Source organism: Lycium barbarum, chromosome 10, assembly GCF_019175385.1.
Source record: "Lycium barbarum isolate Lr01 chromosome 10, ASM1917538v2, whole genome shotgun sequence".
In the NCBI taxonomy this organism is placed as follows: Eukaryota; Viridiplantae; Streptophyta; class Magnoliopsida; order Solanales; family Solanaceae; genus Lycium; species Lycium barbarum.
The window spans coordinates 10,770,480-10,795,325 of NC_083346.1; the positions used below are offsets into that span (position 1 = coordinate 10,770,480).

At 33.5% G+C, this 24,846-nt stretch overlaps 1 protein-coding gene and 1 long non-coding RNA gene across 4 annotated transcripts; one reads left to right on the forward strand and one right to left on the reverse strand.

Moving 5' to 3' along the window:
- The first annotated feature begins 11,689 nt into the window (after window positions 1–11,689).
- On the forward strand, window positions 11,690–24,531 carry LOC132616227 (transcriptional activator DEMETER). 2 transcript variants are annotated; one of them, XM_060330846.1, is made up of 21 exons: window positions 11,693–11,882; window positions 12,766–13,466; window positions 14,012–15,892; window positions 16,297–16,653; window positions 17,377–17,467; window positions 17,559–18,583; window positions 18,698–18,969; window positions 19,065–19,144; window positions 19,219–19,303; window positions 19,372–19,463; window positions 19,537–19,605; window positions 19,720–19,756; window positions 19,922–20,004; window positions 20,886–21,407; window positions 21,828–21,864; window positions 21,949–22,006; window positions 22,326–22,465; window positions 22,572–22,637; window positions 22,802–22,916; window positions 23,011–23,049; window positions 24,028–24,531. In XM_060330846.1, the coding sequence occupies exons 2-21, from the start codon at window positions 12,869–12,871 to the stop codon at window positions 24,204–24,206; spliced, it is 5,826 nt and encodes a 1,941-aa protein (XP_060186829.1). In that variant the 5' UTR covers window positions 11,693–11,882; window positions 12,766–12,868; the 3' UTR covers window positions 24,207–24,531. The 2 variants fall into 2 exon arrangements, 1 of the variants encoding a protein (XP_060186829.1); XR_009573051.1 differs by lacking the exons at window positions 21,949–22,006; window positions 22,802–22,916; window positions 23,011–23,049; window positions 24,028–24,531 and having other exon boundaries at window positions 11,690–11,882.
- Window positions 18,471–21,018, reverse strand: LOC132616229 (uncharacterized). Of its 2 annotated transcripts, XR_009573053.1 has the most exons (3): window positions 20,880–21,018; window positions 20,422–20,512; window positions 18,471–18,604 (listed from the first exon to the last, which is right to left on the reverse strand). It is a non-coding gene; the product is annotated as an uncharacterized LOC132616229 (long non-coding RNA). The 2 variants fall into 2 exon arrangements; XR_009573052.1 differs by lacking the exon at window positions 18,471–18,604 and having other exon boundaries at window positions 20,263–20,512.
- Window positions 24,532–24,846: the final 315 nt, after the last annotated feature.

Below are 24,846 nucleotides of genomic sequence, written 5' to 3' on the forward strand. Positions count from 1 at the left end.
TCTTTCACCTACGCAACAAAGGAGGGGATTCAAGACAAAGAGAACTCATAGAAGAAAACATAGTTGGGATGGTTAAGTATCTGAGGAAGTTGTTCTAAGGCAACTACCAATGAGAGTGGCAAAACAAAAGGAGACAAGGTACAACTACATCAACAAGGTCCAACAGATCCAAGAAGAATTGATGAAGTATTAAGAGGTTTTGGAGCGGTTGCAGGAAGAAGACAAGGTGAAGATTCTAATTTTTATCGGGCTACACCACCTTGAAGATTTCGCAATTTCAATGAAACAAAGGTCTGACTCTTACCTTCTTGCTTATTTTAATTTTTCACTATTTAAGTATTAATATTTCTAATATCATCTCAGAGTGTATTATAAACACTGTGATGATCATAGAATATTTGGTTCTCTCTTTTTCTTATCTTTTACATGCATGTTAATCAGTAAAGGTTTTTTATACCTGAATAAGATTAGTAAGGTAAGACATAACCCTCCTTGCTTGTACTTTTTCCTTTCAGTTTTGTTTTCATTATATAAATAAAAATTATCCCTAGGCACCTCGCCTAGTTGATTTACTTAACAAAAAAAAAAAGACAAGTAAAAATGATAATTTAATTTAAGTATAGCGGACAAATAAAAGTGAACGGAAAGTATATGGTTAAGGAGTCAAATATACATTAGCTGCTACTTTCGAGCTTAACATATCCATTATTGTATTTTTATTGGATAAAAAATAAGTTGGGCATTTCGTATGATTAGTTGGACAGTTTTGGACAAGAATATATAGAATAGAGACGTACATTGAATATGTGTCGTAAGTCATTCTCAATTAACTAGGCTCAGCCTGAGGCGGACCCACGTGTTGATAAGGGGGGCACGTGCCTCCGTTAACTCCAAGAAAAATTCTCTATATATTTGTGTTTGTGTGTGTATACCTTGAAAAAGTTATATATACTTGACCCGTGATCTATATATACTTGGCGCACTGGCTGAAGGCGTGGCTTCCCACGACATTTACCCGGGATCTAATCCGAGATAGTGCTTTTCAATAGATTTTTTGTTAATCATCCTTTTTTTGCTATGTTAACGTCTAAGTATTAAATTACAACCCATATTTGATCTATATACTTGTATTTTTGCCACTGTTAACGCCATCATTATCAGTCTGACACGACCATTATCCCCAGTTGCCGTTGATCGTTTAGCTAGCATCCATGTTAAGATAATGGCGCGCCGCGGTCTTCAAATCCTGAGTCCGTCTCTAGACTCAACGTATTTGTGATCTGATAGAATCAATCTGTAAACAGTTTATAAAATTTCACATACAAATACCATAGTTATTTCTTACAATTGAATAAGAATTGTAATCGCTGATTCTACTTTGATCAATTTTTACTCTATGATGGTTGCGAGTCGGCCGTCTCCAAAGCTTTCTCTTTTTAGTAGTTTCTCTTTCTTCCAAACTCTGATCTTCACTTGATCATTGGTTTTCAAGGACCCTTCTGAAATCAAGTATGTTTCTTCACGTAATTGAGGGCGCATTAGATCCTCAAGTGAAGTTATTGTTATTTTTATATTCTAATGTTCTATTTTATGTAAAGGTATATCATTGAATACGAGTTTAAGAAACTAAAAAAACTACTTTTGACATCTAAGTTAGTTCTGTTTAAAGCATCAAAATGATCCCTACAAATGACGAGAGTTTTCACATGTGTTTTCATTTCTCTCTCCAAATAAAATAAGAACTATTAATGAGTGATTTTTTAAGTGTACTTGTACGTACGTCGATATTTTCTATTTTGTCTTACTTTTCCACAAATACGTTTCTTGCACGCTAATGATGGATTGTACCCTATTCATGATTGATGGTACTCTTGCTATTTAATTTAAAGAATTTACCTAAAAAGTTTCTATCATGATAGTTCTAATAGATTAAGAGCCTGTTTGGATGGGCTTAAAAAAAACAGCTTATAAGCTGGAAACAGCTTGTAAGCCAAAAAAAAAAAAATGGTGTAGTCTAACTTATTTTTTTTTTTTGGCTTATAAGTTATTTTTAGCTTATAAGCTGCTTTAGATAAGTTAAGCCAAACAAACCCAATTAATTTTTTGGACTTATTTTAAACACAAAATGGCTTTAAGCTGGCCAGCCAAACACTCAAAAAAGCTGAAAACAGCTTATAGACAACTTATAAGTTAATCCAAACGGGCTCTAAGTTAATGATAGGTACGCGAGCTCTATAGATATGACCCAAAAAACTTAATTATCAATGATCGATAGATGTAAGCCTTTTATTGACCTTAAGAGTTTGACTCGTATGCAATAATGATCTCATGAAATTGATCGAAATAATAAGTTAAGATAAAAACCTAAATCACCAAAAATGAGGATATCAGTTCGCTCTGAAACAAGGGCGATTCATTAAAATTAGTGGCGTAAAGCCATATTTAGTAATAGGCTTTTTTTCATACTTGTTGTTTATAACGCAGTATTCTTAAAAGACATTAAATATTGAACTTCACATAAGAGTATTATTATTTATATTGAAAGAATTTATTCAAGTTAATAAGATGTTAGTTATGTGTTTGCGATACGTTACCTGATATTGTTGTAAAAAAATTAATTTACTAATATGAAGATTCAAGAAGTTTAATTCAAGATCTAAAACATTTATAATGTTAAAAAATATTGAGTCTTTTTTCTTTCATCTTTTTTTTAATATCTTTTTACCTTTTCATTTTTATAAAGTTTTAATATTATCTAAGAAAAAATAAAATTATAAAAAATTTGGAGCCTGAAAATTTTGGAGGCCTAAAGCAAAGGCTTTACTAGCCACCCCTGCTCCGAAATATTTGCGCAATATCTGATTTACAAATATCATTTGAATTAGCATATCTTTTAATTGATATTATCAAACATACTAATCATTTAAGTCATGATTATTTTCTTCATTTGGGTAAATGCATTGTAAGTATTAAGTGCCAGGATATTAAAGAATTTATTTTTATCTAATATTTGTGCAGTAGCCAACTTGCTTTCTCTTTCTTCCGTATTTAATTCTTCATTTCTTTTTTCAATGTCCTTCTTCCTACTGTAAGTATTAAATTTTTGTTCGCGATGATTCACTATTTGTGTCTTAAATAGTAATGCTAGAAGGGTGATTTAATTAGTTTCTTTATTTTGCTTTGACTTAACTTTTTTACTTGTTCCATGCGATGTATCTAAAATAGCAATTCACATGAATCTATTTATTATTAGTTACTACTGTTATATTCACCCTTCTAATTTTAGGCATCGATCATAAAACTTATAGTAAAAAAAAAAAAAAAAGAGGGGGGCTGATTTTTGTGTATAAGGGAATATGTATATAGTATGAATTGATAAATGTTCAAAATTGATCAATTCGTGCACAAAACACATGGGACAATTCTTGATACACAGGCTTATACCTGAATTAAAATTTGATTAGCAATAAATGGAGTGTTGGTCCAAAGGAAGCAAGTAGAATCAGCCTTACCTTAATATACAAATTCTCTTTGATTAACATCCAAGTTGAGTAAAAATTATGTTTTTGATTATTCTAATTTTATCGAACGTAAATTTATTACCTATTCGAATTGAAATATGTTTTAATTTCAAGTCGCAAATGGGATTATAATATGACGAAAAACTTTAGATGTTGAATATTGGTGAAACTCTTGAAGAGAATTCAAACATGTTGTCAAGTGGGAAATAAAAAGGGATACCTAAGATCTATTTCAACTGTGACGCAATTCACATCTATTTTTCCTATTCTAATTTATGAAATATTAATTACATGAAATATTTCAGGAGAAACAAAGACTAAATCAGAGAATATTCTTATGATTGATGCTACTAAATGATTTCCTCCAGCTTATTTTAGTTATCGTAGTTACTAAAAATAATTGACTCAAAATATTTATCGTATTATAAAATCAAGATAGAATTAATGATTTATTCAATCTTAACCTTACTCTAATAAAGGTAGAGAGAGTGGTGAAAGGAAGAGTAGTATTAATTGAGATTAAACAATAAATAAGAGTAATTTAATCAAATTATTCTTTTAATTAGTTTTTTTTAAGGGACGTGAAAAAAACAAACAAGACAAGTAAAATGGGCAGGAGGGATTATCTTTCTATAGGATGTGCCAAAACTCATAAAGAGACTACGAGAAGAATTTAGACGATATTTGTTTAGAAGCAATTTTCTTCTTCAGAATTAAACAAATATGTATTTTTAACATAAATTGATACACCCTTGTCTCTCCAACAGTATATTAATAATTATATTTTAATATACTTAGTTACAAATATTGGTCAAAGGGTGTATGATTAGGATTTCCACAGTATGTGTGTGTATTTGATTTTAAAATATAGGGCGTGTGTATTCTGGGCAGATTCTTTCAAAATTGTCTTTATTTAAACAATCAAGAATTATTAACTACCTTTTTTTTTCTAGGTATTTAATTATGTAAGCACAATTTGATTAGGGGTAAGTTAGTAAAAACACTCCTAAGAGTGAGCAATTTCTTAAAGAGTGTGCATGAGCGAAAAAAATCACTTATTATAGAACGGAGGGAGTATGTCATATTTCAGGGGGTATTTTTAAGGAATCAAAACTTTGAGGACCTTTTTTGTCCAATCTTTGAGTACACTAAATTTCATTGGAAATGACAAAGGCTCTTACAAACATGTGATCTTCACTAAGATCATAGAGCATCTTCCGTTAAGCTTTCTTCGTAATTAATGATCTTAAATTTTTGTGTTGTTTTAATGTTTAATCTATTATTAATAACTAAGATATCCTCCTGTCTTTTTAAATATTTAATTAATCTATTAATAGCGACTAAGGTATCTGGCCCCTTGTCCTTTTTTAAAATTAATTTCATGTGCCGTGAATAAGTAGTTTCAAAATGTAACCCCTTTCCTTAAATTTTATAAAGTCGTCGGTGAAATTCTGTTAATGTAAAATTAGAGCCAGTTTGAATTGGCTTATAAAGTTGCTTATAAGTTGCTTATAAGCTGTTTTCAGCTTTTTTGAGTGTTTGGCTGGTCAGCTTAAAGTTATTTTGTGCTTAAAATAAGTTCAAAAAAATAATTGGGCCCATTTGACTTAGCTTATCTAAAGCAGCTTATAAGCTGAAAACAGATTATAAGGCAAAAAAATAAGTTAGACTACCCCAACTTATTTTTTTTAGTTTATAAGCTGTTTGCAGCTTATAGGCATAAGTCCATCCAAACAGGCTTTTAGTCCAATTCTAGTGAATCTATAACAAATTTAGGATTAAAAAATAGTGATTGACAAACGGATTACGAAACTTGAATATCTATTGGTGCAATTATTATAAATAGAAAGGTAGAAGCATGGGCAAACTTATCTATTTTTTTGTGAAATTACACTGGGTATGTTATTGTTTTGTCGGCTGAGTAAAAGCATTCTGAACCAGGATCACATCAAATGCCCAAATACAAAAGTATGATAATGATATCATTTCGGAATTGACATTTTTCCAATTACTTTTAAAAAATTAAGTAATTTTAACTTTTGTCATATTTGAAAAAGACTTTTAACTGAGTTCTAGGTTGTTGATCACATTAACTCATTTAAATTTAAATGTGATCTCGTAAGTCGCCTTCTTTGAAAAGTGCATACGACATGTCATTCTTAACCTGACCTATGCCTTTTCAAATATAATAAATTTTAATATTGAACTTTATAATTATAATTACACTCACCCTCCTCAGGTTCACTTTGTAAAATTTTATTGGATATGTTGTTGATATTGTTGTTGTTCCTTGTTATACTAAATATATGTAATTTCTAATTTATGTAATGCATGACTTATGTGCCACGAAAAAATAAAAAAGGCAAGAACATAAATTGCGGATGATTGCTCTAGCTAGTTATCATCATATTTTACAAAAATGTCGGCCTTTTATGAGTCACACAAGTCATGCTTATTTTACCTTCGTGTCTTCCATTGAAACACATAGACAATGTATTTCTTTAGATGATAAAAAAATAATTACTTTTTAAGAAGAATAAGAGGGGGTCTGTAATTTTGATGTTAAACATTTTGATTTTATGTAACCCTTTTCACAAGCTAGTAATTAGTTGAGGGATATTAAGGGTGGCTAGTGAAGCCTTTGCTTTAGGCCCCTAAAAATTTTGAGGCCCCACATTTTTTTAATTAATTATCGATTTTATGATTTAATTTTCGCTTAGACAATATTGTAGTTTGTAGAAAAATAAAAAAGTTAAAGATAATTATAAAACAAATCGAAAGAAAAACTCTTTACTTTTATAGTAGAACTATTTTAGAATATTGAATTAGACTACTCACATCTTCATATTAGTATATAAAAATTTATACAACAACATCTAACAGATTGTACTACAAACACATGATTAACGTCTTATTAACCTGAACTAATATTTACTAATATAAATAATAGCAATAATATTATTATGAGAAATTAAACACTTTATGTTATTAAGAATACTAACAAGTATGAAGAAAAATATATAGGCCTTTTATTTGACTTTAGACTACTACTTTTATTGAGCCACCCTCGAGGGATACAAATCTATCAATTAGTACTTCTAAACTTAAGATAATCACACATATATATATATATATATATATATATATATATATATTGGACTAAAGGTGACGGGAGCGCTCATCTACAGAGGCGGAGCTTGGATTTCAAGCTTGTGGGTTCAGGATTCTAATTCGTTTAAGTTACAGGGTTCTAAATTAACAATTTATACATATTCAATGAATTTTCCAAGACAAATATAGAATTTAGATCAAAGTTACTAGGTTCGGCCGCACCCCCTATTACCATGCTAGCTCCGCCCCTGCTCATCTATAAGGTTACTTGGGCACTTTGGAACTAGAATATAACGGAATAGTATTGTGAATATTCGTTCAATTAAACGCCAACACACAATTCTTAATGAGATAAACTTATCACATCTGTAACTGATCTAATCAGTCAGTGTTTTACTAAATGAGATATTTTTCATATTTACTGTATTTCATTTTAAAAATTAAGAAGAAACAGTCAATTGGAATCAAACATCATAATATGCATACTAAAAGTCGGACACCTACGATGGTTTTCTTTTTCAACAACGGCTCAAGCTTTCAAGTTCCTTTTTTGCTTGAATTTGTTTTTAGGTTCTATCATAACTTCATCATATCACATGCATATTTCAAGTAACTAGATAAGAGGGAAAACTTGATCTTCATATAAGACTATTGTCATTCTCGTATATTTTTTGCATGTTTGCGTTATGTCTAGATTTTCTTCTTGTGCTATTTTTTTTTTTTTTTTTTTGTTGGTCTCAAGTAAAGGTGTCAACCGGTTAAACTGTAACCGGTTTAACCGGTAACCGGAACCGGTTAAACCGGAACCGAACCGGAACCGGTTATACCGGTTAACCGGTTCCGGTTAACCGGATATTAATTTACCGGTCCGGTTCCAAATTTTTTTTAACCGGAACCGGTTAAACCGGTTAAACCGGAACCGGAACCGGTTAAACCGGTTAAACCGGTTAAAATTAAAAAAAAAATAGTATATATATTAAGTATATATTGTATATATAGTAGATATGTATACATAGTATATATATTAAGTTATACTTATATATATATATATATATATATATATATATATATATATATATATATATATATTAAGTTATGCATATATTTAGTATATATATTAAGTTATACATATATATAGTATATATATTAAGTATATATTGTATATATAGTATATATATTAAGTATATATTGTATATATAGTAGATATGTATATATAGTATATATATTAAGTTATACATATATATAGTATATATATTAAGTTATATATATATATATAGTATATATATTAAGTATATATTGTATATATAGTATATATATTAAGTATATATTGTATATATAGTAGATATGTATATATAGTATATATATTAAGTTATACCTATATATATATATATATATATTAAGCTATACCTATATATAGTATATAGTACATATATATACATATATATAGTATATATATTAAGTTATGCATATATTTAGTATATATAGTATATAGTACATATATATACATATATATAGTATATATATTAAGTTATGCATATATTTAGTATATAGTACATATATATACATATATATAGTATATATATTAAGTTATATCTATATATATATATATATTAAGCTATACCTATATATAGTATATAGTACATATATATAGTATATATATTAAGTTATACATATATTTAGTATATATATTAAGTTATACATATATATAAGTATATAGAGTATATAGTACATATATATTAAGTAGTATATATATTAAGTTATACATATATATAGTATATATATTAAGTTATACATATATTTAGTATATATATTAAGTTATACATATATTTAGTATATATATTAAGTTATACATATATATAGTATATATAATAAGTTATACATATATATATAAGTATATATAGTATATAGTACATATATATAAGTATGTATAGTATATATATTAAGTTATACATATATATAAGTATATATAGTATATAGTACATATTTATATATAAGTATATGTAAGTTATACATATATATAGTATATATATTAAGTTATGCATATATTTAGTATATAGTACATATATATACATATATATAGTATATATATTAAGTTATATCTATATATATATATATATTAAGCTATACCTATATATAGTATATAGTACATATATATAGTATATATATTAAGTTATACATATATTTAGTATATATATTAAGTTATACATATATATAAGTATATAGAGTATATAGTACATATATATTAAGTAGTATATATATTAAGTTATACATATATATAGTATATATATTAAGTTATACATATATTTAGTATATATATTAAGTTATACATATATATAGTATATATAATAAGTTATACATATATATATAAGTATATATAGTATATAGTACATATATATAAGTATGTATAGTATATATATTAAGTTATACATATATATAAGTATATATAGTATATAGTACATATTTATATATAAGTATATGTAAGTTATACATATATATGTATACGAAAAGCACTATTCTGTATTGGTGACTTGCTGTTAGGCTGTTAGTCAGTAAATATTTAAACTTTAATTATAAAGTTGTATAACATATGAAAATATAGCTACAATATACAAATAAATACTATAATATATATATATAATACAAAAAACAAAAAAAAAATAGATTTTAATCACTCCAAACCGGACCGGTTCCGGTTTGAGGTTTAAAACCGGTAAACCGGAACCGGTTAAACCGGAACCGGTTAGGCGGTTCCGGTTTTGGAACCGGAACCGGCCGGTTTTCTAACCGGTTCCATAACCGGTTCCGGTTCCAACCGGTTGACAGTACTAGTCTCAAGTTACAATTCCTCCTCCAACCACCTAGCCCAACCACATCTTTATCTGATTCTTCACATCTACGATATATCTTAGGGCTAGGAGATTGACTAAAAAAAAAAAACATACAAAATCAACATCATGTTCAATTATGCAGTTAGATGGCTTTCATTCTTTTTTTTTTTTACTTTAATGATTTATGACTTCCTATGCCTAAAATAGGAGAAATTATTTATATTTTTGAGTTGAACAAGATAACAAATTAAATCTAGTTTATAGGTCTTGGTATTCGTTATGAAACTAAATTGTCTACAAATTTGAGGGGACAAAGAGTCGTGAGAAAATGATTAGACATTAAGTTATAATGAAATTTGTCATAAAATTGAAAATATCATTAGGGATATATTTCATTACACCGGAACTTAGTTTGATGCTCAAAGTAGTAATATATGTGAAAGATAATTGAAGTAGAAAATAAATAAAAAGATAAAAAAAGACATCGACCGACAAAATCCAATGAGAGTTATCGAAATTTTCAAACAGACCTTCAGTACTATACGCAGTCTAAATATATCTCTGACGTGTTCATTTGTCTCTTTCTTCTCAATCGAATGACTTTCAAATAGAAGTATGTATTATTAAATAAGAATAATTTTGTGTTTTGCTCATAAAGTGATGTTTCCTATATTGTCTTTAATTGCTCACATAGTACATCGTTTTTGCATGCTATAATTGATAATGTCAATGTCACTCTTAGTCTCTTACAGATAAAAGAATATAATCTAAAAAAAGTCTATCATGAAAGTTCAAAGAGATTAAGTTAACAATAAGTAGGGGTCATAAGACGCAATTTTGAATAGCTTAACTAATGATCCATAGAGCTTGACGTTTATTTAACTAGAGAATTTGACTCACATGTAGTGACACATGAAATGGACTAGAATTTCGATCTATGATGCAGAACTGAAAATATTTGCATAATATCTAATTTACAGATACGATTTAAAATTACGAATCTCCTAATTAGACTTCATTAACAATAACATACTCAGTGCAGTTCCACAAATGAGATCTGGAGTGGGTAGAGTGTGTGCAAACCTTATCCCTACCTCGGGAGGTAGAAAAGTTATTTTTGATAGACCCTTGACTCAAGATAAAGCAATATCAAAGTAGGTCAAAAAGGAAAAGGACCACTAACTACAACCAAATAAACATAATTATGACTATTCTTTTTTTTTTTTTTATTTGAGTAACTACACCGTCAACACCTATTTCTACCAACGGTCAAAAGAAATGCATTTAAATCACGAATCTCTTAATTAGATTTCTTGAAACATATTAATTAGGTCATGACTATCTTTTTCATTTGAGTAACGGCACTGTAAATGCCTATTTCTACCAACAGTCAAAAGAAATATATTAGAATCACGAATCTCCAAATTTGCCTAGCTCTACCAACGGTCAAAAGAAATGCATACCGCCAATGCCTATCTCTACTAACGGTCAAAAGAAATGCATAATGTCAAGTATATCTCTACCAACGATAAAAAAAAAATGCATTAGAATCACTAATCTCCTAATTTGCCTAGTTCTACCAACGGTCAAAAGAAATGCATACTGTCAATGCCTATCTCTACCAACGGTCAAAAGAAATGTATAATGTCACATCTCTACCAACGGTCAAAAGAAATGCATTAGAATCACGAAACTCCTATGCCTAGTTCTACTAACGGTCAAAAGAAATGCATACTGTCAATCATATATCTACCAACGGTAAAAAAAAATGCATACTGTCAATGCCTACCTCTACCAACGGTAAAAAAGATGCATTAGAATCACGAATCTCCTAATTAGATTTTTTCAAACATATTCATTAAGTCATGAATACTTTTTTTTTCATTTAAGTAACCGCGTTATCAGTACCAATCTGTACCAACGGTAAAAAAATAAATGTATTAGGACAATTTACCACCACCCTCCTCCTTGTATAGAAATTTTGGACCACCAAATATTATAAATACCAACACAAAACAAGGTTACTAAGCTCAAACAAATTGTTATTATAGTATTATCAAAACCTTTAACAACCAATAAATAGTTCTTTCCAATAAGAAAAAATTGTTATCTCAACATACTCTTTATGGGTGGCTATATTAATCTTGGTAGCAAATGAAGATTTTGTGCTTTGAATGTAGTCTGACCAATTTTATTACATGAAATGGTACAAGCATAAACATACAACATTTTCTTAACGTATACAAAGGGGTACTATTTCGGATAGTATTTTTTCCCACATTTTTTCTCTCTCTCTCTCTCTATTTGTCCTTCATTTTCTCTGTTTCTCTCTCCTCTCTTTTAACGAAGACTGACTTTGGCTCTCCGGCATTGACTGGTTCTCAAGCAACTTCACTCCGGTAACTGAACTCAGCTAAGATCGGTTAGTTAAACTCTTAAAGATTAAATTTTTATTATTTTCTTTGCTTGTTTAATTGGTTTATTTATTTTATTTTATTTATGCTGTAACAACAACCCATAAAACTAGGTGATCATTTTCAACTCAGAATTCCTTTTAAGATTCTGTGTGAAGATTTTGTGAGTTTTTCATTCACCTGGTGCATTTCAGTCAATCCTGGGAATTAAATTCCCCAAAATTCACTGTGATTTCCAAATTTGTGTTATCAGAATTTGTTGTTCCAATTCACTTGCTTTTTCCTCTGTCATTCTTGGCATATGTATATGGTGGTGGAAGTACTGAGCAAAAACTGAAAAATGTACTATTCATATATATTCCTATATGAGATTCTACAATTAACATGTTTTTCAATTTCCTGTTATCTGATTGATGATTGTGTGATTTTCATGTGGGCTATAAAATGCTATTGAGTTGTAATTGTATTTGTTGGTATTCCCATTGGTACCTATATAGATGAATTTTCTATGATTACAGAGAGGAAAGTAATTCACAGACTCGAATTAGTAAAGTGCATACAACTCAAGTACTAAGATTTTTTTTTTTTTTTTGCTGCAAGTACTAAGAAATTTTATGTTTAAATTCACTACTAGGCGAGAACACCTGTAATGCATAAGTTTATATTCTTATATTTGTTTCAATAATATTTTTTTTTTCATTTCAAAAAAGTAAATTGAAAACTGATCCTACTTATTAATTGGTCCAGTTATTGTTGCTTGTTGACCCGAGTGTTACATTTTGGATCTGCCTATGTTTATGATATTTCCACGAATTTCCTGTCATTAATTCTTATGCTTTCATGTCAAAGAACTGTTTTGGATTAAAAAAAATTCATTTATCGGTTTTACAGTGAAGTCCTATCTGAGAGTCAAAGTATAGTCAGTTTCGAACAGTTAAAAGCGAAGACGCAACGGATGAATAGACAGTGAGAAGAATAGACTTACGATTTGAGGATGAATCTGGGGAGAATATTTTCAACTCCCCAAGAGAATAGAGTTACCCAAAATGGGGATCCTTGGACTCCTATTACACCGCAAAAGCCGGTTTTGCAAATACCTGATCTTGTTCCAGCTGAAATGCAAGGGAATCAGATGGAGAGGACAGATTGGCAAGACCTGCTCGGGATGTATGGTGACTTTTTACAAAAGCCATCTCATGATACTGGAGCAGTTCAGAATCCTGTCCCGTCAGTGAGTTTGAATAATGGGTATATTGGTCACCGGAATGATGCAGCAGTGGTTAACAGACACTCTGATATAGATATCAACCGCTGTGAAAATGTAGCAGACCATAGTAAGCCTGCTTGCACGAGAGTTAATTCTTTAGCGGAATTGTTGGGCATGAATCAGTCGTATACGCTCTCCACCAACGGAAGATCAAGCAATAGCATCCATCTCGGTGATTTACCGACCTTTCAGAATTCATATTCTCAAGTTGAAAGCAGATATGAGCAGCAACTCAACTCTGCAGGTCAAAATTTGCTGAACGAGAGTCAAGTTTTTAGTCCAAATCAGGCATTTGATCGTTACAGCAACCAGCGCCCACCACTTGGTGAGTTAAATCTTATGTTAGTATTTGTAAGAACTTAACCATCTATGAGGTCTCACACTTTGCAGAAAAGAAAATGCAAGGCAGGAACACTTTCAGATATTGCATTGTAATGTAATGCCTAGGAACAGTAAAAAGGAAGGAAAAAAAAAAAACATGCTATTTTTTCACTAACAAGAAAGCTATGCTAAGAACAAGCCTCAAAATTCTCTCATATATTACACGCCCTGATTGATACCTATAAAACCAATTACTATGCAGAAGCAATACTAAACATCTAAACATAATAATTCCTGTATTTTACTATTTTCCACTATAATTTGTCACAAATACATGTAATTTGTTATATACATATTAATTAGTTACACCCTGTCCTTCCCCGGACCCCACACATAGTGGGAACTTAGTGCACGGGGCTGCCTTGTTACACTGTTTAATTTAAGAGTTACGAGAAACAGCAGGTATGATATTTTATCAAACTAGTCCCATTTGACAGGCATCATGATATTTTATTCTGAATCACAAGTTTATGTCCAATTTCCTTACAGATGGAATTCGAGGCCCTTATCAGATCAATAGATCCCTGTATTCACCCTCGGCACCAGATGCTGGCACAAGTCCAAGCACAAGTAGTTTCTTCCCGTTTGCACCAGTAACACCAGAACAGAACCACTTCAAGGACAACCAGCATTTTGAGCCAATACAAGAAAGCTCTAGTCTTGACAAAGATAAGCAGGAGCATATTGTCGGGTCTATGCAATCCAAGGATAACCACTCTGATAAACTGTTACAGAAAGTCCCAGATTCAACGGTTGCCGTATCACCATTGAGTGAAAAGATCAATAGTGACAATATAGGTAATGGGGACATTGACCTAAACAAGACGCCAGCATCGAAACCTCCCAAAAGGCGAAAACACCGGCCGAAGGTAGTAATAGAAGGGCAAACCAAAAGAACTCCGAAGCCTGCTGCCCAGAAAGATAGTTCTCATGTTGAGAACCCATCAGGAAAGAGGAAGTATGTCCGCAGAAACGGCCTCAAAGCTTCAACAACTGAACAAACTGAAGTTGTTGAGTCAGCTGCCCCAGGAAATAGCATTCGAGATGAGAACCCATCAGGAAAAAGGAAGTATGTCCGCAGAAAGGGCCTCAAAGCTTCAACAACTCAACAAACCGAAGTTGTTGACAAGGACAGAGTTCCTGATGCTGGAGACACAGCAAAAACATGTCGGAAAATGCTAAATTTTGACCTGGAAGACAGAATAAAAGATGAAAGCCTGGCAAGTACCAATATCAGCCACGCCGAAAAACATCAACCAAGAAAAGAGTTTTTTGATTTGAACTTGAATTCTCAAGACATGGAATCAGCTTTGGCTATCATGGAGGCTCCTGAAATGTCAGCTGGGCAAAATCAGCAGAATGGAGAAATTGCAGAGAAACTGCTAACAGAAACTACATCTGATGTAATCAGTTCCTTCACTCAAAAGCCAAAAGATTTGGCATTGCCGCTTCCTTCAGCAAATAAAGTTACAACAAAGAACCAGGCACTGAATGCCATTGCAAGAAGTCTGAGTATGCGAAACGTTAATCAGTATCCAAACAGCATTCAGCTTGGGCATGATCAAGTGCGAATTGATGAAACCAGAATAGGCCAGGTTGTCTTTCAGGCAAAAGATAGTACACCAAAGAGAGACGAACCAAGACAGCTGGCACTGGAAAGGACACCTCTGCTTTTGAAAGACACAGCTTGTGCAGACGACAAAAGAGGATCCAAGAGAGATCAGTGCTCTAGTCCTGCATTTCAACCTAGAATTTTTAGCCAGATGGGATCTCTGTGCCCAGAAATGTCGGGGATTGACTGCATCAGAAGAAATTACAGCACATTTGGTTTAGAAGGTTCAGAGATTCACAAGAAAACAAAGTTTGATTCTGAAATATATGGTAATTCATCTGGTATTCCTTCCTGTACTACAGCTGCAATAGATGGCTCAACAAAGTTCCAGTCAAGCAGCTTGAACATAAATAGATATAATGGATTCCTAGGTTCTAATAACAGTGGAGCCAATGGGGAGGGCAGTAGGCATTGTGCTAGTACCATGGTTGTTAAACATAACTTTCAAAAGCAACCAAACCCATCTCAATCTCATTCTTATACACAACCAATATCACAGGACATATCCCAACAAATGACTGGAATACATGAACCCCAAGCACAGGCCACAAGCAGTAACTGGAATCTTCAGTGTCAACCCCAAACTCTCTCTATGGTGGCACAAGAGATTCTGAGAAGATTTTCTAAAAATAAGATACAAGCAGAGCTGAAAAATGTGGGGCGGACGTCATCCAATGAACTATTCAGTCATGGGGAGCTGCTTACAAGAGAGAACAAGAATTCACGAGCTGACCAACATCACCCAACAAAAGCTAGAGGTATCCTTTTGCACCTATGACATCACTCTTGCTTTCATGTTTTTATCTTTTTCAGCAATGTAGCATCAATATTTGAAGAATGATATGAGTCGTTTGTCCATGAACTTTTTTTTCTTTTTTGATTCAAAACATTGTTTGGTTATAAATTGGGCTGATTTTTTTGGAAAAAAAAAATTGAAGATGAGATTTTTCCTTTTTTCAAAATTTGAAAAACTGATCAAGAAGAATCTATTCTACTCACAAAATTTCAACTTGTTTTCAAGTTAATGCATGTCCAAACACAACTCAATTTCTAAATACAATTTTTCAACTTAACTTCAAATACTACTTTTTTGCAAATATCACATTTTTTATGTCCAAACGCCTACTTAGATTCCAATAACTAAATCCTTCCTGTCACACAGGCTTACAAGGAACACGCAGAAATGCAGCATCAGTCGATATGATCACACGGCGATTGGAACACCTTGTTATCAGCGGTGGCAAGAAAGATGCTGCTGAAGAGGATCAAAAGGCCCTTGTTCCATATAAGGCAAGTGGCACAATTATCCCATATGAGGGATTTGATCCTGTCAAAAAACATAAGCCACGGCCCAAAGTGGACCTTGATCCAGAGACAAATAGACTGTGGGACCTCTTGATGGGGAAGGAAGGAAATGCAGATACAACGGACAAGGACAACGAAAAAAAGTGGGAAGATGAAAGGAAAGTCATCCGTGGACGGGTAGACTCTTTTATCACACGAATGCGCCTCGTTCAAGGTAACAAAGAATTCCATATACCATTCATTATTCAATTTAGAAGTCAATAACTGCTTCTGAAATGATTCTCTAGTCCCACCATGTACTTGTATCAATGAGATAGCCAAAGGTAAAGCCTGAATAAAAGATCAAAACATGAGCTGCAAAACAAAATAGGTACAGTAAGATGATTGGATCTACGGCTGTTATACTATTGCTCTGCTCCACTATTAGAATAAGACAACTCTAGGTTCACGTACAAAGAGAAGCTGCATACTGGATATGCTAGCATCCTGCCATAAATGGTAAATTTTCCAAAAATATATATATGTATGTTTGTTAGACAGTAAATACAGAAAATAATCTAAATCAGGTGGAAAGTACTGAGTCATGAAGCTAAGCCATGATTATCAACAAGGGAGATCTTATGAGCAAACTTGTCTCTTTAACATTTTAGAGAGGCTCAAGAAACTAAAATGTATATCTTCAAGTCCCCATAATTAATGCAGGAGAAGTCTGTAAGACTGATACTCCATTTGCTAGATCAGTTAATAATGATCAAAACTATCAAAAGAGATTACCATCTGAATAGTAGACACTAAAGGCAGTTGAACAAGTTTTGTGGTAGACGTACCAGTTAGGATTCATTTCCACAACCACACCTATCTGTCTTGTATGATCAGAATTGATGTTATCGTGATGTCACCAACTCCAACTAGACAAATAATTTGAAAAGCTTCGCAGGAGATAGGAGGTTCTCGCCTTGGAAGGGATCAGTAGTCGACTCGGTAATAGGAGTATTCCTCACACAGAATGTTTCAGATCATCTCTCAAGGTAATTGATGGTCGATACCATCAGACGAACATAGTTAATCAAATTAACAATAGAAGTTGATAATTCAATAACATACTTCCCTTTCTTGCAGCTCTGCTTTCATGTGCCTTGCAGCCAAGTTCCCCTTGCAGCCAACAAGGACCAAGAATACCCTCTCACGAAATGGATGTAACATAGCAGTGGAGGAACCAGAAGTCGAAATAATAGATCCAGATGGGACTACCACATATCATAAAGCTAGACTACAGCTGCCTACATGTCATCAACGCTCCATAACATCCAATGAATCATCTGAGCACAGGATGGAGAATCACATACAAACAACTAGAGCTTATTTAGTAAGTGAGCATGGCAAGAGAACAGACGAGGAAGTCATTTCATTACAAAACTCTCCTGACTCTCTCATTCTTCAAGCCAATGAAGAAATCAGGTCAAGCTCCGGATCCAACTCAGAATGTGAAGACCAACCAAGTTCACCCAACTTGAATGAGAACAGTACTCGAGCAAACCATTCTCCACCGACAAAGTGGACTGCTGCATTCCAGGAATATCAGAGTCACTTTATGAGGAATACACTTTCAGGAAAGATGCCCGTCTTTGGGAATCAGAAGTCAGAAAATGTAAGGCATAATCGAAATCTTGATGCAGAGGCGTATTTACATGGCTATCCAATCAATCCGCATGCTCATGTCCAAGAAATATCAGTAAGAACTACCAGTAATTCTTGGTTGACCATGAGACCAGAATTTGGAAAACATGAAATAGCATGCCATGAGAAAGAAATTGCCTCTTCTTTGACTCCAATAACTCCAGAACTCAATGCAGCAAAAGGAGTAGATTTAATGAGCCAAAGCATAAACCAGATAGCAGGATGTTCAAGTACTTTGACAGCTCAGCGAACCGCACTTCCCGTTATTCATGAACCAAGGATGGGAGAATATGCATTTGCAGAGCACAGAGAACAGACAGGAACTATGCAAATGCAACCTCACAATGGAAATGATCAACATTCTGAGAGTTCCCAGCAAAAGGAGATGACAATGGCCTCACACCTAGAAAGCGCTTGCATCCGACAGTCAGTAAACCATTCAGAAGCCGCTGCTAAAGGACAAGAAGGTAATCCTGATATCCCAAAATCTGCAAATAAGAGTTAATTTACATGCTAGATCTGTAGTTCTTACCTTGTAGTACATGCAAGAAACTGTTGCAATATAACCATATCACATGCAGAAGGTCAAGCATATCTTTCAAGCAAGCAACCCAGAGTAACAGGCACCAGCATCTCAAAACCAAGAAAAAGAAAAGTAGAGGAAGGAGATAAGAAAGCTTTTGATTGGGATAGCTTGAGGAAGGAAGTCCAACCAAAGAGTGGGAAAACAGAAAAAAGCAAGAATGCAATGGACTCGTTGAACTATGAAGCAGTTAGATGTGCAGCAGTTAAAGAAATTTCTGATGCTATTAAGGAACGAGGGATGAACAACATGCTGGCAGAGCGAATTAAGGTACTAGCGCACTAAACATGTTTTCATTAGCCACGAGGAGAAAAAGAGGTCTCGCAATAAAGATTCATAGAAAACAATAATTGTTTATCGTGCAGGACTTCCTCAATAGACTGGTAAGGGACCATGGAAGTATTGACCTAGAATGGTTGAGAGATGTGGCCCCAGAAAAAGCAAAGTAAGTTCATTGCAATAATTCGCTAAAATTTACCATCTTCTTGAGTTTATCCTAAAAAAAATTCCTTACTGCAGAGAGTATCTACTAAGTATCCGCGGACTGGGTCTGAAAAGTGTAGAATGCGTGCGGCTATTAACACTTCACAACCTTGCTTTTCCAGTAAGTTCCACTTGCCAATGTGCAATGATCTACATACTTGATCTAGAACTCAAAGTTGAATTTGTTAGGTTGACACAAATGTTGGACGAATCGCTGTGCGATTAGGATGGGTTCCTCTCCGACCACTTCCTGAGTCACTGCAATTGCATCTTCTTGAACTGTAAGTTATTAAAGCAAAACCTCGAAAACGTACTTTGTCTACTACATGGCTAATCATTTATGCTTCCATACAGGTATCCAGTTCTGGAGTCAGTTCAGAAGTATCTCTGGCCACGACTATGCAAGCTTGACCAGAGAACACTGTACTTTCTCAAACCTCATAATAATTTTCATTGGTTACACATGCAATTTATAAGCTAAAGGACGCTCTAACATACCCATGGATGTATCGCTAATAAGGTGATGTTTGTTGGCAGGTATGAGTTGCACTACCACATGATTACCTTTGGAAAGGTATGTTTAATCGCACTATTCAAGTTGTATATGCCCTCATATGACTATTTTTGTGGAGGTTGTTCTCCCTCATCAGAAAGAATTATAATTATGGCTGACTTCCATTATTGGCACATTGTGGGACTCACTGGGTATGATGTTGTTGTTGTTCCAATATTGGCACAGGTTTTCTGCACCAAAAGTAAACCTAACTGTAATGCATGCCCACTGCGAGCTGAGTGCAGACACTTCGCTAGTGCTTTTGCAAGGTTAGTCATCCATGTCTCCAATCTTCAAATTGCTAGTGAAACTCATAACATTAAGGTTACCTTAAAATTTGCTTCATTCCTCTTTTTAACAACTTCAAACTAGAAGAGTTAGCGTTGACTGCAAAATTGGGGACCAAAAACATGGTTTGAAGTTTAAGAATGCAATTCTAAGAACAGAAACCAAACTTTTCTAATTCAAATTATAATAATAATGATGATGATGATATTAATGATGATACCGATGATTAACAATAATAATAATAATAATAATAATAATAATAATAATAGGAAGAGGAGGAAAACTATGGGAATGCACATACATAATCCTTGTTTTTTTTTTTTTTTTTTTTTTTTTGAGATAAGGAAAAGAAAACTAGGTAGTACATAATCCTTGTTAAAGCACATCCTAAGTTGTACCAGTTTACCCTGTCGCTCGAGCATATGTATGGATTGATTTCAGCTGCACAACCGCTCTGTCTAGGCTATTTCAAACACCAAAAGCTCCCACCTGTTAAAGTAAATCAACTTAAGAGCTCTTTAAGAACTTTCATTAGTTAAATAAACAGCTCGCTTGCAAAATGAGATAAACGAGCGAATCTCAGCTTAAATGCTTCATATGTACCATTCCTCAGAAAGTATATATCCATTCATCTCAACCATCGAAATACTTACATGAGTCAACCACTCAAGTGATCCTTATTATCAAGCTCAAATCACAAAATAATTTCAATAATTGGCAAGTAGAGCTCGAAAACTGTTCCTCAGATGGTCGCTCAATTGTATGACTCTTACATTAGACAAAAAAAATCTGGCAATCTTTTACTTTTATTACTTAGTCAATTTCGAGGAAAACTGACAAACTTGTTAAAAATTACCTGCAGTGCAAGACTCGCCCTTCCTGGCCCAGAAGAGAAGAGGATAGTGAGTTCAGCAGTTCCAATCTCTGGTGAGGGAAATGCAACTGCTCCATTCAAGCCTATGCTGTTACCCCCAGCAGCCGAAGGAAGAATGATGTTCCCGTGTGCTTCAGTTGAAGCTGGTAACATCCCTGCTTTCCTAAACAAGCCAATGCCAGTACCTCAAGAGATAACCAACTTATCCGATAGAGAAGCAACACTCATTACCAGCAACTGCGAACCTATTATTGAGGAACCAAAAACACCAGAGCCATTGCCAGAACTATTAGAAAGTGACATTGAGGATGGATTTATTGAGGATCCTGATGAAATTCCGATGATCGAACTCAACATGAAAGAGTTTACGACCAATTTGGAAACTATTTTTCAAGGGCATAACAAAGAAGGTGACCTATCCAAAGCTCTGGTCGCCTTGAATCCAGATGCGGCTTCAATTCCTACTCCCAAGCTGAAAAATGTCAGCCGTCTACGGACAGAACACCAAGTGTAAGTTCCTGAGTTCTTGTTTGATGTTTACTTGTGTAAAGATGTGAACAAGATAAGTAAAATTTAAAGTCAGGAATAAAAGGGACTTGTAGAATATAACATTGCCGTTGTAGGACTTAATAATGTGAATATGAAATTGTATGAATTTAAGAAGACAATCAACAAAGCATGTGCAATGTAGATATTTCCACAAATTTAGGCTGTGCTGAAAAGAGAGAATTAGATGTATAAAAGCGGCAATACCAGTTTGTATTGCTCGTCCACAACACCTCTCAACACCATCAATTATGAGACACCAAATGGCCTTCTAATAAACACCTACAAAATGCTGAGTCTTCTCATTTTTTACCTGTGAAGCCATGCCAAAAGGCTGTAGCAGTTAATCTCAAAACTAATGGCCAATACTCTAATATATTGCAGGTATGAACTCCCAGATTCCCATGAATTGTTGGAAAAGGTCAGTTGTCTATCTTCTGTTGCTCAATTAATAAAATTTGGCTAGAACATAGCTTTATTATGACCCAATAATCTTCAAACACAGATGGATAAACGAGAACCTGATGACCCAAGTCCATACCTTCTGGCAATATGGACACCAGGTAGGCAACTGAATTTTCTTTGAATAGTATCATCTTCTCTGGTATATCAACTAACGCACACATAGTACAGTTCATGAATGGAGAAAACTTGTATCCCTGATTCTAACCATAGTGCTAATCTGAAGCCAAACCATGCATTACCAATATTTAGCTCTTTGAAACCAAAATTTTCCCCATATAGCATGGGAGGACACACTGACCAGTTTTTTTCTCTTTGACCTCGTCACTGACTACATATAACAATATAATGGTTAATTCGAACTCTAGTCTGCAGTAGTATATTACCATGCTGTAACTCCTCTGCCTAATGTCGTACCAGGTGAGACTGTAAATTCAATTCAACCTCCTGAAACAAAGTGTGATCCCAGTGGATCGGGGAGCCTGTGCAATGAGAAGACATGCTATTCGTGCAATGGCATAAGAGAAGCAAACTCACAAACCGTAAGAGGCACACTATTGGTGAGTGAGACAGGCATTTGTTGTGTTTTAAAGTCACTACCTGTAGAAGAACTATAAGCTAGCATTGCCTTTTTTTTTTTTTTCTGAAACACTTAGCTTATTGCAGATACCATGCCGAACAGCGATGAGAGGGAGCTTCCCCCTCAATGGCACATACTTCCAGGTTAATGAGGTAAACTCCGGACCTTGTCATCTGATCACTATTTTCAGGAGTCTGTCTGGACAACGATACTTCAAAAATTACAACTGCAGCTGTGCGTAATGAGACTTGGGAAAGGATGTTATTGATAGCAATCATTCTGATCGTTCAATTCGATATGATCTTACACTGTGCAGGTATTTGCGGATCATAAATCCAGTCTTAATCCAATTAATGTTCCGAGAAAATTGCTATGGTCTCTACCAAGAAGGACCGTGTACTTTGGGACCTCTGTAACAACAATTTTTAAAGGTACAGCCAAATGCTCAGAAAAACATTGTAGTTTGATCTCTGACTTAAGAATTGAGTCTAAGTTACTGACGACATAAATATTAATGTTTATCAGGCTTGTCAACAGAACAAATTCAGTACTGCTTCTGGAGAGGTAAGGCCAACTATTCTTGCTTCTCGTATTTAAAAAAGATACAGAAAAAGGATCTGAATTAAATTGTACCACTACTAAAAGATGTGGAATGGAGACAAGACTCATGTAACTTAACTGTTACTATTAATGGTACCTAACCCATGGAAGGGCAAGGAGAAAAGCCTGGACTTGTCACCAATAATACTAAAAGTTTATGAATGTGACTAAGGAAATTATCAATGCAGTGCAAAGTTATACTTCTAAAGTGATGCTTCTACCTGGAAGAGATAGACAATTAGAGATGGTACAAATTCACAGGTAGACAAATTGTGATCTAGAGAGAAAGTATGCAGTGGTAGGACTTAAACTTATTTTTGATTATGGATGAAAATCACCAAAGTTAAGTGCTCAGTTTACTAGTCCAACAAATAATTTAGAAGGACCATTTGATTTGACACTGGATGAGGACATCCAGGAAAACAAAGGGACAGACAGAATTTGGATGAGAGAAGTCTGTAGGTTTTTGCAGAACCTTACCACTGTTATAACATTAAACTGGATGTCAAGGACAAAGAATTGACCATAATATACACCTCTTTTTGGCTTTTGAAAATACTTTTAACAGCACATCCTACTGAAGTATTTCCAGGTCCTTTAGTGCCATAACTGTTTATAGCTTAAGGTAAGTTGTTCAGATACTTGTAAAAGTTTCAAATAGTTCAAATAGCATGGATCAGCAACTAAGAGCTAGATAACTTGTGATTTATTTGGCTAAATTCATGTGAACATACAAGAAGGAAGCACTTGTAGCAGGTTACAACTGTTCAAGAATTACTTAAATACCAGCACCTTCCCTTCTCTTACTTTGGGAAAATGTGTACATACATATTCATCTTTGTCTTTAACAAATTAAAAGATGTGATTTGAGTTACCTGACTTCTAGAGTCGGATTATGTAATACTGTCCTTGCAAATGTCATTCTCAAAAAGCATTTTGCAGGATTTGTCTGCGTGAGGGGATTTGATCAAGAGACAAGAGCCCCACGACCTCTCATTGCTAGACTGCACTTCCCCACAAGTAAGTTGGTCAAAAATAGAAGTGATGACAAAAAAAAGGAGGGAGCAGCTGCTGAGAGAGTTGCTGGTTACAACTCACCAAAATCTGCTCATACAAAGTAGAGAAACACAGAGGAATAGGATAACAATTTGATGACTAACGCATTGTTGACATTCAATAACCTCACAGGAGATACAGATTTACATGTTACGGCAGCAGATCATTTGAGGTCACCCCTTAGGACATTACAAGGGTGTAGTGTACAATAAGCATCTCCTATTCTTTCATTTATGCTCCAAACTGAGCCATTTTTCAAGAAAATAGCATACAGCGATAGATGTAGGAAAATTGATATGTAACATTCATTGTTTGAATATTCAAACAGTTGATGTCATTGTAGTGGACAATATTTTTTAATTCATGCCCGAAATTACTACTGCTTTAACATGTTGTTGATACACTCATTTATATGTGGAAGAAGTGGTTAACTGGAGATGTATACTATTGAACCTTCACCTAATAACTTAATAGAGATGGCCTGTAGTCTAAGCAGAGGATACAAGACTATATAAATTAAGATAGGAAAAAGGATCACCTATCAGCAATAGGCTCTGCAAATTAAGCTTCAAATCAATTAAAAACGAAAGAATTTATTTAAATCTGGAGAGTCTCAACCATAAACATCTGCCTATGTCCCTCTTGGCACTTAAGGCATAATGTCCTTAAACTACAAATCACTTATGTTTACTTATCGATATGCTA